This window comes from Vigna umbellata, chromosome 10 (genome assembly GCF_029865625.1).
Source record: "Vigna umbellata cultivar VRB3 chromosome 10, Vumbellata_1.0, whole genome shotgun sequence".
NCBI lineage: Eukaryota > Viridiplantae > Streptophyta > Magnoliopsida > Fabales > Fabaceae > Vigna > Vigna umbellata.
Window position 1 is genome coordinate 14752866 of NC_142174.1, and position 16208 is coordinate 14769073.

The 16208-nt window shown below is 32.2% G+C and overlaps 2 protein-coding genes across 3 annotated transcripts; both read right to left on the reverse strand.

The window, feature by feature from the left end:
- Positions 1 to 660: 660 nt before the first annotated feature.
- On the reverse strand, positions 661 to 6733 carry LOC124830754 (plasma membrane, autoregulation-binding site, misato segment II, myosin-like, tubulin/FtsZ protein). Of its 2 annotated transcripts, none has more exons than XM_047304560.2 (10): positions 6616 to 6733; positions 6453 to 6533; positions 5986 to 6087; positions 5598 to 5643; positions 4585 to 4660; positions 3710 to 4070; positions 3078 to 3327; positions 2576 to 2818; positions 2384 to 2503; positions 661 to 1397 (listed from the first exon to the last, which is right to left on the reverse strand). In XM_047304560.2, the coding sequence occupies exons 2-10, from the start codon at positions 6522 to 6524 to the stop codon at positions 952 to 954; spliced, it is 1716 nt and encodes a 571-aa protein (XP_047160516.1). In that variant the 5' UTR covers positions 6525 to 6533; positions 6616 to 6733; the 3' UTR covers positions 661 to 951. The 2 variants fall into 2 exon arrangements, with proteins under 2 accessions (XP_047160516.1, XP_047160531.1); XM_047304575.2 differs by having other exon boundaries at positions 6000 to 6087; positions 6616 to 6691.
- Positions 6734 to 10215: 3482 nt separating this feature from the next.
- Positions 10216 to 12310, reverse strand: LOC124830745 (Homeodomain-like superfamily protein). Its single transcript, XM_047304548.2, has 5 exons — positions 11953 to 12310; positions 11692 to 11864; positions 11289 to 11598; positions 10963 to 11039; positions 10216 to 10749 (listed from the first exon to the last, which is right to left on the reverse strand). The coding sequence occupies exons 1-5, from the start codon at positions 12293 to 12295 to the stop codon at positions 10462 to 10464; spliced, it is 1191 nt and encodes a 396-aa protein (XP_047160504.2). The 5' UTR covers positions 12296 to 12310; the 3' UTR covers positions 10216 to 10461.
- Positions 12311 to 16208: the final 3898 nt, after the last annotated feature.

Sequence of the window (16208 nt, forward strand, 5' to 3'; positions counted from 1 at the left end):
TATCGGTAAGAAAAATGAAATGCTAAAGTTATAAATTATATATTTCAAGAAATCATTAATCATATGAAAAATAAAATTATAATAAATAAATATAATTTTAGAAAAAATAGATCATAGATACTTAAATAATATTTTTCAAACTCGTACATAAATCTTTTGGAGATGGTTATCATATACATGCACTGTCAAAAATATTTATCATGAGTTGTCATAAGTTTTACTCTCAAAAATACTTCAATAGATTAAGATAAAAAAAGCTGTATATAAACTATCTTTTGTCTTACCAAACTAAGTTTTGAAAAATAATTTCATTGAACTGTTCAACCATAATTTTGAACTTATTTCCGGAACATGAAGCCATCCCGTTAATGTATCTTCCTACAAAAATATTTTCAGAAAATAATGTCCAGCATTCTGAAATTGTTTTCCAAAACTACTATAATTTCCCGAAATTATGTTTCCAAAAAGCCTATTCCACTGTTTCTACCAGAAAGCTCGGTCAAATGCTAAAATTTCCCTTTCTTAATGCTCTAACATTCCGCTGTTAAGTATATTTTTACTACATTATTCTGCCCATTTCCCCGTGACACATTCTTTTAGGCCAAATTAAAGACAAGAAAAATAACATTGAAGACAAGGGTGGTGAAAGCTGCAAGCAGATTGGAAGGAAGAAGTTTGAGAGCAATATTGATTAACTTCAGTAACTACATGATGAAAGCCCAAGCCAAGGGCAAGGTAGTTAATCCCATAGGAGGTCCCAAAGCCTATTGGTTGATGAGCAAGCACCAGGTTACCAGAATTGGAATGAATAAAAACTGTAAAGAAAAAATCAACTATATGTGGCTTGGAGAGTTAACCAACAAAATGCCTGAAAAGCCAGTACAGCACAATGCAAATTTGTTAACCTAACAAATGTTACCTGACTCTTCTTTTGTGAAGAACATGTATATTCTAATCTGAATCTGACGTCAACTGAGGAGGACGCAATGCCGCCGCCATTTTAGACAACATTTCTTCCATCTCCACCAATTCTTCCATGCCAAAGCTCCAACTTCTAAGTAACTCTGCCCCAGCTGCTCCTCGTTGAATTCCAAAACGCTGAAGATTTCGCAGTTTATTCTCTAAGAGTGGTAAGACAGCACTGCTGGAACGTAATCTGGCGGCCATGGGAACGGAATGGACCTCAAGGGATCCTTTAGGTGATGAATTAATAGTTTGACCACCTATTAATTCACCTTGCTTGCCTACATTGTTCCCAAATATTGATGGAAAAGGCAAGGGGATAGGCAACGGACAAAGTGCAACAGATAGATGGCAGAACATTGGCCTTGTACTGGCACATCTAAAAGCACCATCAACTTTATCCTTTACCTCACTAACTGAAGCGCGATGACCTTCTATAGAATCAAAACAGTGAAGGGTTAAGACAAAAACAATCACGCAAAGGAGAGAACTTAACAAAGCAACATAATAGAAAAATAGGATAAATATAAAGCATGTCGATAAGCAACATGCAGTTTTTAAATTATTTCATCCAATAACCTAAACTAATGTAACAAACTTACCTACGGTTGAGTACCTAACTAAGATACACCTTTTTTAACAACAAAAAGTGAGCTTTTCTGTCTAATTAAACCGAAGTATTGCATAATGATGAATCTGTGTCAATCTAACTTTAGAAAGTTCCATAATAAAGAAATGAATATCACTTGTTACGCATGCTACAGCAGAAAACTATATGGTAATTTATCACCTAGTTCATTCAGAACTAGAAGATAGACATAATCAATTGTATTATGAAACATTTCATCACAGAAATCTGGTAGTTGTCTTCATTAAACCCCTATTTGTGTTCTTTTGCATATCCCCAAAAAATGTATTTGTGTGTGTGTGTGGGTGTATACCCCTATTTGAGTTCTTCCGTATCCCCAAAACTGTATTTCTGTGTGGTTGTGTAAATATGTATTTGAGTAGAGACATGTTTTGCTGCCTCGAATGATTCACTGACCCATAAAAGATAGATACCTTAAAATCTGTCGTTTTCATGATAAGCTTAAACAGAACAGTGAAGTTCAATATACTTATTAGATAGGTCTTATGAGCCAAAACATGAAGTGAAGAATACTGTCGGATTAAGATTAGAAGACTAATACAAGTGCAACATAAAGAGCAACCAGGTGCTAGAAGACTCCCAGCATGGCAGGGTCCAGGGAAAGATCAGACTCATGCAGCCTTATCTTGCATTTGCAAGAAGCTAACTTCAAGAATGAAATCTGTGACATCCTAGTTACACATGGTAAAAAGTAACTTGGACTGCCGAGTTTACAGAAAAGCAGAACAAACATGAAGAAAATATTCGTTGATAAATCTTTGTAGCCAATACCTGATGCAAGAGCTCCATGGACTGTCATGTGTTCAATAGCCAACATGTCTTCAACATCATCATCTGTTTGTGGGGTCAATGGCTGTAAAACCTCTAACAGAGACAAGTTATTCTGCCCCCCTGAATTTCAAGAGTAAGACCAATCAAATACATCTCTTATGGAGATTAGCCCAAAAAATTATTCACATTTACCAGTTAAGGCTGGTGCTGGCATGGCAACATCAAGAACTGACACCATATTCTGCCTTCCTTGTCCTGATAACATTTGTACAACTCCATGAATATCCACAGCACCAGAAATAGAACAAGAATCTGCACTAGGCCCAACAGGAACCATTCGAAAAGGTAGACTAATGGAGTGTAATGCTGCAGCATAAACTGCACTTGAGTGGAAATGCTTCGCATCTTCAATGTGGAGGAATCTGGAAGCTTTACCTGAAAGAAGATTAGGTAAAAGTGAATGAGAGAATTGGAATCTATGATTTGTCCATCTGTCAGCCAACAGAAATACATTTAACAATGGTAAGGAGGATTTTATCAATATTACAACAAAATTCAATGCCATCAACGGTATCCAGCTGTTCAAATTAGTAAAGTATTAGCAAATCAAACGTCAATACTTGCTGCCTATTATCAAAGGAAAGCTATTGACTATTGTGCCGCTGTCTAATATGATAAATTGTGTTTGACATACTTTTACTTAAGGAGGGCAGACCAACAGGTACAATAAGTTTACAGTATGATGACAATCTTGAAAATGATATAGAATCATGAAGAACCTCTGACACTGTAAGCTTCCCACTCTGAAGATTTGTGCGTGAACCAGAACCTTGGACAGCATACAGTAAGACAGGAATGTTTGTATACTCGTCTACAATGTTCTCTAAAAATTCAGCGGCAACAGCAGAGAAACCTCCAGAATCATCAACTATAAATTGAAATCCCTGTCAAAATTGCCAAAATTTAAAGATTGGAAGAGGCACACCAAACAAAAATTAATTTTCTTTTAGAACATAATGGACAAAGGCAAAAATATTATGTTAAGTAAGCATTTTAGAGAATTAATATTACTGTACTTTTGGTATAAGTTTATATTACTAAACTAAACTACTCATTTCAAGGCATATGCATTGCTTTCTCATATATAAAGGCCCATACAAAAAATGAAATTTAAGAATACAAATGGACTAAAAATTGAAAACCTATTGAAAATCCATTGGCACTGGATATTGTCTCTGTTCATCATCTCACAACAATTGCTAAAGTTATACACGAGAAGTAACCCACTGACTCAACTACAAGATTGGAAAAATGAAAAGTCGTTACCTGTATATGGTCACACTCTTCAACAAAAAATCGAAGCCTGTCACTTATTTCTTCCCCTTGTACAGACCAAGCAAAGGAGTCCCTTCCAATTCCATAATTGTTAAACTCCTCAACGTTTGCCCAAACTCTATCTAATTCATAAAGACTACGGGGGTGATAATGTACTTTTGAGTAGTCTGTCCAAAACTGTACATCATTTTCTAGGCATTCAATTATATCCTTATCCTCGTACTCAGTCCGGGAATCATTATTTGAACCAGGTATCTCATTTATATTCGAGTTTTCCTCTTCTTCATAAAGTCTTTGAAGGAACAAATTTCTTTTAAAAGGTTCAGAGGCTTGAGTGGAAACTCTACCAGTCCTGCACGTTGGTGTATGGGCAGTCAGTGCATTTGAATATAAATTCAAACCACAATGATAGATATAACAGATGAAGTAGGTTTCACGTCCAATAAAAAGTAGCAGGCAAAACATTTTCAAATTTTCATTTCAATCCTACAAAGCTTAAAGTGAAGCTTAACACCAAGAATAGAGGAAACATGTAAATAGAACATTAGAATGTTAGCAGGTTATTGTTGAATAAATTTACAATTTTGAATCACAATTTTCTTGTATGTTTCTTGGTAGAAAAGAACTGCCTCTCTCTTACAGTTTTCAAGTATTTCATATGTAAAAGATATTCAAAACTGACCTTACATAATATCTCCAAGTTGCTAATATTTACAAAAGAAAAGCAATGAATACACTGCATTTCACTAAAACAAGCTAGTAACTAAGAAGATTCACACAGAAGAAATTAGCATTCTCAATATCATCCATTTAAGAGAGAACCTTCTTCAACCATCATTATAAAAGTATAGACTAAGAGCTCTCACCAAGTGACAACATCTCGTGATGTGGAAGCAACCTCCGTATACAATGTACCTTGTGAATTCATAGATCCAAGAGATCCTGAAAAGATTGAAAAATCCTAAACAAGTGGAATGTGGACAATTTGAGCTTACACCAAGAGAAAAATAAAGGGACAAGAAAGTATACCATTAATCTTAGCCTAAAATAAGTTTACATTGACACTTTCTAACATCATGAGATTAAAAGAAGACAAAATTAACACACAATAAACGAAAGTAGCAAGGATGTTGAAATAAAAACTGAAGAAAAAGAAGGAAACACCGCATAGGCAAGATATGGTGCTTTCTTCAGCTCTTTAAGGATAGAAAGAAAGGCGGGGCCTAAAAAGTTTAAAATGTGAGCATTAATGAATTGGCCTCAATGAAAAATTCACAATCTTGAATACGTACTATTACTTCCAACATATATACCTAGGTAATTTATATTCCTTATTCGTAACTTCCCAAGCTATATTACCAATCATGCAGTCATAACTTCATAAGTACGGTAAACTACTATTCATGAAAGGAAAATGAGTTGCCTTCTGCTTTTAACACTGTACAGTGCTCCCAAATTTTTTTATGTCTCTCTTGCTCTTCCTCAGATTCACAAACAAAGCAAGCTGTGAACTTTAATCATGTTATGGGTAATTTTGTTTAATGTTTTTCCAACCAACTTGATCTGTCTTGATTTACATGCCTAAAGATAAAACGCTGGTATACCAGTAGTCTCAAAAAAATTAAGCAATTACTAATGAACCTTTAAAGTTTATACCCACTATAGTGGTCCTACAACATACTAGTTTTTTTTATTATTTATTTAATAGTACTTTTTTCCGAATTCTGTTTAATGTAAGACCAACCATGGATTCTTCGCTGTCACATAGCAACATCAATTCAATAAACAGAGATGTCAGCAAAATAGATCCTATAAAAAGGGTAAAAAGGAACAACAATGATATTTTCTTCAACAATTTAAATACTAATTAATTAAATACCTCTCAAGTTTACTGAAACCAGGCGAGGGGTATACGAAGGAATGCCCTGCACGATTAATAGAAAACGGTGTCAACATAGGAAAAACATCTAATGTTTCCAGTCTACAGATTTCGATCATCTATCCCCATTTTCCCTTGTCACCTCTAAAATTATGCCAGCTAGAATATAAGAGTATCAGTTTATTAATAATCCAATCAGATTGAACTAAACTTAATTTACCGGTTGAACATGTAATATGGAAATGGCAAATGCAATGGAAGCGTTATATTATATGGACAAAAAATCCAAATACAACATCTCATTCTATCTTCTAAAACAACAAACAATTCTAATTACATACTAGATATTTATTTTAGAAAATGCTAGTTCAACAACAGAAAATTGCACCTGCTGTGTCTCACCAGTACGATAAAGCACGTCCATGTTAAGATCCTGATTCTTGAACACTGAATCAGCAGAGGGATCCCCAGCCAGCCCAAGCAACTCATCCTAATAATTTGAACACAAATGAAACTTGCATGCATGACTAAGAAATTAACATGTTCAATCAACAGTACTTTCAGTTATAGATTATCAACTTAAACTGAAAGAAAATGAAAGAACTAAGGAGAGAAGGTTTAGCAAATTAAATAAATAAACACCACTAAACAATACATGCAACGATAGCATACAGAATTTTAACACTATCACGTAATCATTACAAACCATTATATACGGTAATCTATTTTTAATTGACTGAGAGTGCAATGTTTTCTACACTCACGACAAATAAATTAAAGTCAATAAACAAAGCAAAATGTGTAGAAGTAAATCTAATCTGAAATTTCTTAAAAAGACAGAATAGGCATCAAAACCTGAAAGTTCCAGAAGTGAGAACCAACAAAGTTTGCGAAATCGCCAACCTGGACAGTCACGATTTCTTTCATTTTTGCTTACTGCCACTCACAGAATCGCGTTAGTTAATAGCTAAATACTCAAAACAGTTTATTACAAAATTGAGCTAAGTGAGAAACGTACCTTGGGTTAAGCTCAGCAATTGATTTTGGCGGCAAAGGGTAATTTCTTGTGTGTTTGGGTTACAATTTTTAATTTAAGCGTCAGAAATATGAAAATAGCTACTCTCCTCCGCGAGCGGCGGAAGAATTTAGTTTTCCTTTTCGACTCGGGTCGAATATCGTAAATGGGTGATTTTATGGATCGGGTTATGACCCGCAACCTAATCAGTTGAGCAACAAAACGCATTAGGCCCAAATCAACCAGGGTGGGTTCAAAAGCACATTTTATATGTGGACAAAAAGAAAACGTTTAAATATTTTGGCTCAAAAAAGGAAAGGGTAAACAGTTATTCTAAATATATATGACTGAAAAAACAAAATAATTTCACAAATGGATTAAATCTTTTAATTTTTAAAATAATAAATTGAAGCACTATTAAATCTTATTAAAAAAATTATTAATTATTTTCCATTCACTCACCACCATGTTTATTTCCTCTTCCACTAAAACATTGGACGGTAAAGATTGAGAATTTTTTATGAAATTAATTGAATGTGTGAAATTATTTAGAGGTATGAAGTATGGTTTTTTATTTGGACTTTAGGGTTACGAGTTATTAAAGATTGAATATTTGATAGTTTAAGACTATGTTTTTGAGTTAAGTTTAATTCAAAAAATGAGTTGAGCTTATGTTATACTTTAAGCTCTTTTGAGAAATACTTTTTCGAATTCTTTTTATTTATTTTTTATGCATATTTATATTTTATGATATCCATTTAAATAAATTTAGTATATAAATAATCACGAGATGTTGCATAACCTTTCTTACATATATTTGTCTTGATTTAAATAAGGTTTAATTGTTTATTTAGTCTTTAGATTCACTACTAAGTCTCAATTTCGTCTCCACTTTTAAAAAAAATTTAATTTTGTTCACACTTTGTATAATTTGCACAAATCAAGCTCATTTCGTTAATTTTATAGAAATGGAGTTAACTCTATGGTGCCGAGACAAAAAAGTTTGCATTTTCTTCTCTCTCCTCTACTCTTCTACTCCTCTACACGTGACACACAACCATCTCTTTCTCTCTTTTATGCTCCTCTGCATGGCGAATTCAACCTCTTTCATAGGTTGCTCGCACAAACTTTTCATCACTTCCTTAGTTTTGTTAAATATGTTATTTTTTTTCATCAAGAAAACATTAGGACCTGATAATCTCAGTTGGGTTTGCGCAGGGTAGTATTGGCTCACATGACCAGATGCAAAGTGTTGAAAGGGATTCCAAACACAACACTTGCTGAATATTACACTCAAAGATCAATACCGAGTGGATTTCTCATCAGCGTAGGCACCTTGATCTCCTCTTCTACTACTAGATACTTCCACTATTCTCTTCCTATTCTTTTATTTCTCTTTATCGTATTCATAAATTCCTCCTTCTCACATGAAAATATATTCTTCCTTATTCATTATTGGTGGAGATATTTTTTATTTCATTAATTTTTTTTACATACTTTTTTTAAAAAATAAATTAGTTGATAATTTTTATTATAATGTTAAATAATATATAAATCATTTTAACTTATATGTCGAGAATATTGTGTACCTTATGACCAGACGACCAACCACAACAAAGAGGAGCGGTCAGCCTCACTTGCTTCAACCCCCAATTAGTTCGCAACGAAAACGAAAGTCATCTGGCCATGCATGAGTGGAGGTCGAACGGTCTATTCCAGTAGCAAAGTACTTCTTAAGAGAAGCTAAGAATCGAGATTAAGGGTAAGTATCAATCAGTATAATGAGCCGAGATTTGGTCGTGATCAGAATTTCACTAATCTTAGATACATCTCAAAAACTATAAATAGAAGTCAAAGGTAAGAGGTAGGTGATTATATTTATTGTGAACTTAATACTTTGTTTTTATCCTTTCAGATTAATTACTGACTTGAGCATCAGAGTACCTTTAATAGGTACCCCTGATCGATTTGGAGAGCTAACGAAGGACGATTTGGACTTAGAAGGAATACAGGTACCTGTGTGGCTATGGAGTAAATGCGTGAAGGTGTGTTTTGTGGAGTTACTTGACCCTAGCTACGAAACATATTATATTATTGATTATAAGATTGTGTAGCTTCTCTCAATTGATAAAAACATGTATTCTTGTTTCAGCGCAAAACTTTTTAATAATAGGGTTGTTTTTAATCTTCTCTTTCTAACGATTTTTTGTTTGTTAATTTTTTTAAAAATAATTTTTATAAATATTTTGACTTGATAAGTTTTTTATAAAGCAAGAAAATATTGAGAATAGTAGTAGGTAAATGATAGTGTTGATGCAGGTTTTCCTATGTGTCTGGATATATATTCACGTGAACAAGTGGAGGCATGAAGAGAAGAGATGTAGTGGATATTGTGCATGACAAAGAAATAGAAAGAATTGGGTCTCTCTCACTCACAAAGGAGTAGAAGAGAGAGAAAAAGTCATACAGACTTCTTTGTCACGTCATCACATAGTTAACTGTATTTCTGCAAAATTAACGAAATAGACTTGATTGGTGCAAATTATACAAAATGAAAACGAAATTGAGACTTTTTTAAAAGTGGAGACAAAGTTAAAACTTATAAGTGAATCTATAAACTAAATAAACAATTAAACCTTTAAATAAATAAACCAAAATCATTAATACAAACAAATATATAAATTTTCCATGATAATAATTAGCTCTGATTATTCTTGTTTTCTTGTCTAACTGGATTATAAAAATAATTTCCATAAAATTATAATGACTACAAAATAAAAAAAAAAATAATTGTAGGAAAAAACATTACCTCAAATTGAAGGAATAAAAATATATTTAAGTACGTACGCATTTACTATTATCCAAAACTTTGAATTAATGATAGTAAAATAGTTTTTCATTATCAGAAGGTATTATGAAATAAAATATTCCCTCCGCTCTCGGCATTTGGTGTGTTCTGTTCTGTTAGATGGAATTTTTTTCTTCAGTTTATGAAGCAGATTAGTGATGCATATTAGACATAGTTCTCAAATCTGGTATGATGGAAGTATCATTTTTCAAAGCTACATATGAGGATAGATGCTGATGAAAGAAGAACCGCAGCTATTCTTACCCGAAAAAGAGTCTTGTTCAGCCTATCAATCTGAAGAAAATCTGTTGATACGCGATAGTACGATACGATGAAAAAAGCAAGCAAAAGGAAAATAGAAATTGACGGTGAAGATTTAACGTACGCACGTTTGTGAGAGACAATTTTAAGCGAGAGAATAAGATGGCTGAAAGAATACCACTAACTAAATGAATGTATGAAAAAGCTATCATTGAATATTGACAACTGATACGGTGTTGGAAAAATCCTGACACTTTATGTCAACCTTAATAAGATCCAGCCAAAATGCTGAAAAACACGTCTACTTAAGATCGGGCAAGTGTGTCCATCAATATTCTCATGCGATCAACATTGATTTAACACTTTATTGTTAATGATGCGAAAAGCTAGCACATAATCTTGTGCCCGTGTTCAACATATCCTGAAGTAAACCTTTCTGTCATTTGCATAAAATTTAACATGAAAAAACCAGCCCCCAAAGCACAAAGCATGAATGAGGTTTGATCTATGAAAATTGCCCATTAAAATTAAAGCTCCATACAAACTATACCGAGTTTTAAAGAAGAAAAAGAAACTTGAAAAATCTGCAAAAAAACCTCATTGGCTCTCTACCAAACAGTTTAAAATAATGGTAGGATAAAGTTGATCCCTATTGTTCTATGTGTTAGATCTATTATTCTTATGTTGTCAAATTCAGGGTCCCATCGTCTATGTATTTTATTCTCATTATCTGCAAAATTTTAGAGGCTCTGGTTATCAGCTTCAAGGTGCTGGTGCAGCCCTCCTTTCCAATTCCTGCAATCTGATTGCTCATCTTCTGCATCCACACTGTTCCGTCCAGGGCTTGAGATACCCTTAGCAGACCCTCCTCCTCCTAGCAGGAGAGGTGTCAGAGGACCTTGAGGAGAACCAGACTGTGACAAGTTTCCCTTTGATTTATCCCCACATTCATCTTGTCCCATCCATGACCCATTATCAGCCTGCCCAACTGATGAAACTGGGAATCTCCTAACATGAAGCCTGTATTTCTGCAAAACCATAGTTCCACATAAGTTCTTGACAAGAAGCAGTAAATAACTAGCTGTGATAATTAACAATCATGGATTGTCTCTTTATGTGAATCTAGAGCAGAGGGTACAGACTAATTCCTCATACTGCGATTCATCTAAGGGAATACATATTATTTAACCTTGGGTGGATTAACATGTTCAAATACCAAAAAGAAAATCAAGAACACTCACTTGCAAATGACTTTTCACTTCATCATTTGTCAGGCTATCCACCTGCATCAGTTCTCTAATCTGTTTAGGGGTGGCCACTGCAAAACAAAATAAACCTATTAGCTAAACATTAATTTCACACCGAACTAGACCCTAAGTTTCAATTTTGAGATGGGTCAAGCAAGGAATTCTCTTTAACATTTTAAATTGCAAACAAATTGATGTAGTCACAATTGTGATCTCAATCACACCAAAACCCTTTTGCAATCAAAATCAGACAATTTTTTAAAAACGTTGAAAGGACCATCCCCACCCAATTCATAACATAAAGAATCGATTAGACCTACCTTGTGCTCCACCAAGTTGTTGAAGAGCATCCACAAAACGCCGGTGCAGCTCCGGTGACCAGCACCGCCGCTGTTTCCTTGAATTCTGCTGCATATGTTGCGGCGGTTGGGGCTGGCTCTGTACCTCAACACGAAGCAAAGAAGAGCCAGAACTAGTATCTCCACATACACTCTTGGAATTGCTATGACTCAGTTCAGATGCGTGACCCATCAAACTAAAGCTCGGAATTTGTGAACCCTCCTTCCTCGGGGCACACCAATTCCCATTAATTGGATTCTGTGGCACAGACCTGTCACCATCCTCATTCGTCTGCCATTGAAAGCAAAAAAAAAACTTCTAGCCTCAATTCTGCATATATAAAAATAGAGAAAATTCCAGAATTTGAAATTGACTTAGAATTACCGATTTGATTTTCTGAGTGCTCCAAAGCTGAGCTGAACTCATCCAATTCTTCTTCTCACATTTTTCATTTTCGCTTCCCCCAGAATTGGTTTTCGGTGGCACAAACTGTTCATTGGTAGGCGGATCTTGCAGTACTGAACACTTTACTTTTTCCTCCTTCATTCTGGCGATAGCTGCATGCCCAGAGAACCGTGGTGAAAAAAAGAAATTCACAGCGACGATAAGATAAAAATAACAACAATAAAAGGTACAAGCACACACCATCGTTTAGGAGGAGCATACAGAGAGGAAGCTCGCGTTTGAAGGCCTCAACTTTCCTCAATTCGTCCTCCAACCTCTGCACGAAGCCGTCGAGCGTGGCAACTTTGTCGGTCTTGTCTCTGTTGCCAGAAACATCGGCAAAAAAGAGGGAAATGGGTTTGGGAACAAAGCCCAAACTCAAGTCCAAGCTGAGCTCCATGAAAGCGCTGGAATGTTGTTGAGTGGAATTGGGTGATTTTCTGTGAGCGAGAGTATGCTCCCACAAATCACAAACTACCATACCATACCCTGATTTGAGATGATAACGAAGGAAGGAGTAAAGAAGAAGAGGATAGAGATTCATTTATATATAAGGAAAGGGAAATTGAGATTCAGGACAAAAAGATTCGGTGCCCGCATTCGGGTCGTCGCGTCTTTGTCCCACTCGGTAACTCCACCGTGTCTGCCTCACTTACTCCTCTCCAAAATTAATTACTTTTCTCATTTTCTTTATCTAAATTATTAACTTATTCTCTTTTACTACAATGAATGAAGTTTTAATCTTTTCTAAAAAATATGAATTGACTGTGTTTATAATTTTCAAAGGAACATTAATTTTTTATTTTTACTTTGTCATCAAGTTAATCATTTTCTCAATAAAGATAACAATGTACTCATTGACAAATATAATTATTTAATAAAATTAATTTAAAAAATCATATTTGTTCTTTTTCTTCTTAATTAATGTTAAAATAAACCTTATATTATAATAATTATAAAATACAGGCAGCATAATTTTATTGGTATACAACTACATACAAATGGTATAGTGTTTACACAATATTTTTATATATGTAATTAATAAATACTATTTAATGTTTTGCTATAAAGACAACTTTTAATTTTTGAAAATATGAATTTGGGGGGTGTACTTGTTTTCTATGCTTTAATACGTGATTTCAGTGACATTTTTAAGGATTGTTTTTTTAGGAATGTTTTCTCTGTGGTATTTCTCAAAATTTGTTTCTATATAAACAAGGCGATAGTATAAATTCTTTAATTAATTTTTTTAACTATAGTGAAAATTGAGTGTCAGTATTATCAAATCGTTTAATGTAATAAATGATGTGACAAAATTATTAAGTTGATAGATATTGAAAAAGTATTCATGATCTATAAAACAAATTCTAATAATAGTTTGGAAAATCAAAACTTTTAGAATGCATGAATTTTAAATGTGAAAACAAAAACTATTGTATTAAATATTCTTTGGAATTTAAAGATTATATATTATCAACGAAAAATAGTTTTATAGAATTTTAAGATAATTTTAAAAATATGTGCTGTGTGTGATGTGGGAATCTTTGGATTCCGTACTCAACGCGGCGAAAATGTGAAAAAAACATTAATTAATTGGCAGTGTGAACTTGTGTTGTGGGCTGGTCTCGTGCTTTTTACCAAGATTCTTTGTTTGGATGGCTACCACAGTTGTGTTATGGTGTGGTTGACCTGACACATATCTGCAACATTATCAAAAGTGGTAGGGGCATTCCGGTCTTTCAACTTCCGCCACTATATTTTCTATTTTTTTTCGAAATTATTTGGTTCGTCCATTTCAGATAACGCCACTCATACTTTTACCGCACCTAATCTTTGACAATTATTTTTTTTTTCGCATTCCAGATCAAATAGTAAAATTCATAATTTAATTAATCACCATATTATCTGAATTCTACAGGATTATCCTTATTTAAAATGCAATTATTTGTTTTTACTTCAATTAGTTATATTTTTTTAAAATATTATTCCTTAAAACAGCATGTGTATAAAATAAAAGAGAATTATATGTAGTACAGCAAGACTGAAAAACATTTTATATATGATCTTATTAAGTAATAAAAAAGTAATTAAAATTTACTAATATCTAAAAGCAATCACTGAGAAGTTTTTTCTAGTCTATATTCAAAACCGTAATTGAATAACTTACTTTATTTGTTTTCTTCAGTCACATTTGTTAGTGTTGCTTTTAATTATAAAAAACATAGACTTATTTTTTAGATACAATAAATTAATGGAACATTATATAAATAATTAAAACTATTTTAACATATGACGTGACGTGCATCCTTTGAATGAATATCAAAATAGTCAAATTAAATGTTCGGTTGCCAAACAATATTGCTTGACAAAGGTCCTTTACTTGAAATTATTATATGATAGGATCAAATTAACAACTAATCATAGTCAGATAATATTAAAAATTAAAAGCAAATTTTTTTAATTGTAGGTAAAGTAAACAACAATTTTTTTAAATACCTCAAATCAATGCTCACTACTTTTATAGAAATTTAAAATATGTTTATTTTTTAGTATATTTAACTTAATGTTTTTTATACCAATTAATATATTGTATTTTTAAGTGGATTTTAAAAAGTGTGGTTGAATTGTAGTTTGAGGTTCTTCAGCCATATAATTTCACTTTTCTGTATAATAAATGAAGAAGTACATTCATGGGTGATTATAATAACCCGAATAAGAAAATTACTACATCATAAGCTGATTTTACAATAATTAATTATTCAAAAATAATTTTAAAAAGTATGCGCATATGACATGTTAATACTATTATCATGACTTGTGAAGAAAAGAAACACTTTCAAGGATTGAAATCAATTTTAATCTAACGTAATCAATTTGATAATTCGTAATAAAATTTTTATTTTAAAATATTAGTTATATTTATTTATTTCATGCTTTATTATACCATTCTAAAATGTCTAAAAGTTTTAAACAAAAACTCGATGAGATGGAAATATATACAAGCATTTTCACTATACCAATTTGAAATGGGAATATTAACTCAAAATGTAGATGGTTAACTCAAATGAAAAAGACATAGTAAATACTCAACATTATTTTTTTATACCTTTCCAGTAACACATGAAATCCTTGTTAAAATTATTTTGATTTCATCGCTCCACCCAATGGAAATTGTCAAAATCTATTAACATAACTATCATAAATATATAAAAACACTGGTAAGAATATCTCTATATAAAGCTATTTAATAATGATTATCAATCTTAATTGTAAACGTCATTAATTAGTTCATGGATTAAAATGGAACATCTTTTTATAGATTAGTTACCTCCAAGTTTAAATTGAAGCAAAGTCACTTAGTTCTGTTCAAGCCCACCTTTTCATTATTTATCCTAGGTTTTAGACCTTATATAAAATACGATTCTTTATGTTTTGGCATATTTTATTCGTATTGATATAACATGTTTAATCAGTGGATGTTGATTTATATTTCACTTTATTTTTATTTCTAAATTAAAATTAGTAGGAATGGACATGCATTGCATTTTTAAATATTCAATCCAGATTTAGTTTACATTAAAATAATTAGATTGAGATTTAGATCCAAATCCATTTTTATTGCAAAAATTAGTTTGTATTTTTTAAAATTTAGATTAAATATTTGAATTAAGATTTAAATTTAAATTCAAATATTTGGATCAATTTCAAAATTCAAAATATTTTTTTTATATAAAAAATTTAAAATGAATTTCGAAATATGTTAATTTGGTTGAATTAAATTGAATTTTAATCTAATTTTGTTAGTTCTTACTAGAATGAATTTGATCAAATTTTGATCGAGGTCGAAATTTGATTAAATTGTATCATTCTTTAATTATATACTTCTCAACTTTCAACTCAAGTTGGTTCAAATTTATTAATTTAATTTTGAGTTTAGATCGATTTATCTCAACTTTTAATCGTGTTAATCTTCTTTTTAAATCAATGCATATTGATCTTTAGTACAATCCAATTAAAAAGTTTAGATTAAAAATTTGAATTGAATATTTAATTTTTCATATTTGAAAATATGAATTCGAAAAACGATATCCAATAAAAAGAATTATAAATTGTAGATGACATTGAAATAAAATAGATTTTAAGTGGATTGAAATTTTAAACATATTGGATTCTAACAAAAGGGAATTTTTTGCCCACCCTAAAAAAATTGTTAGTAATATTCCCTGGGACCCGTGCAAACTTTATATACCATAAACAGGAATAACTTACCTTCTAATAAGATTTGAAGCAGTTGAAACTCGAGAGACAAAATAAGAAACCAAGTATTTCTACATTGACACGAAAGCCATAAACAATTTTACAAACATAATTGAGTAGGATAATTGCCAAAAGAAACGAAAAAGCAGGAGCATGATATGTGTGTCACGTGCAAGATTCTTGTAACGTTTTAAATTTTG

Coding starts and splice junctions, on each gene's coding strand:
- LOC124830754 (XM_047304560.2), bottom strand. CDS start 6,524: ATGAAAGAAATCGTGACTGTCCAGGTTGGCGATTTCGCAAACTTTGTT. Junction 3,328..3,709: donor AAGAGTGTGACCATATACAG/GTAACGACTTTT, acceptor CAATTTTGACAG/GGATTTCAATTTATAGTTGA. Junction 2,504..2,575: donor GCCAGCACCAGCCTTAACTG/GTAAATGTGAAT, acceptor CTTGAAATTCAG/GGGGGCAGAATAACTTGTCT.
- LOC124830745 (XM_047304548.2), bottom strand. CDS start 12,295: ATGAATCTCTATCCTCTTCTTCTTTACTCCTTCCTTCGTTATCATCTC. Junction 11,865..11,952: donor TATGCTCCTCCTAAACGATG/GTGTGTGCTTGT, acceptor CTGGGCATGCAG/CTATCGCCAGAATGAAGGAG. Junction 11,599..11,691: donor GCACTCAGAAAATCAAATCG/GTAATTCTAAGT, acceptor TTTCAATGGCAG/ACGAATGAGGATGGTGACAG.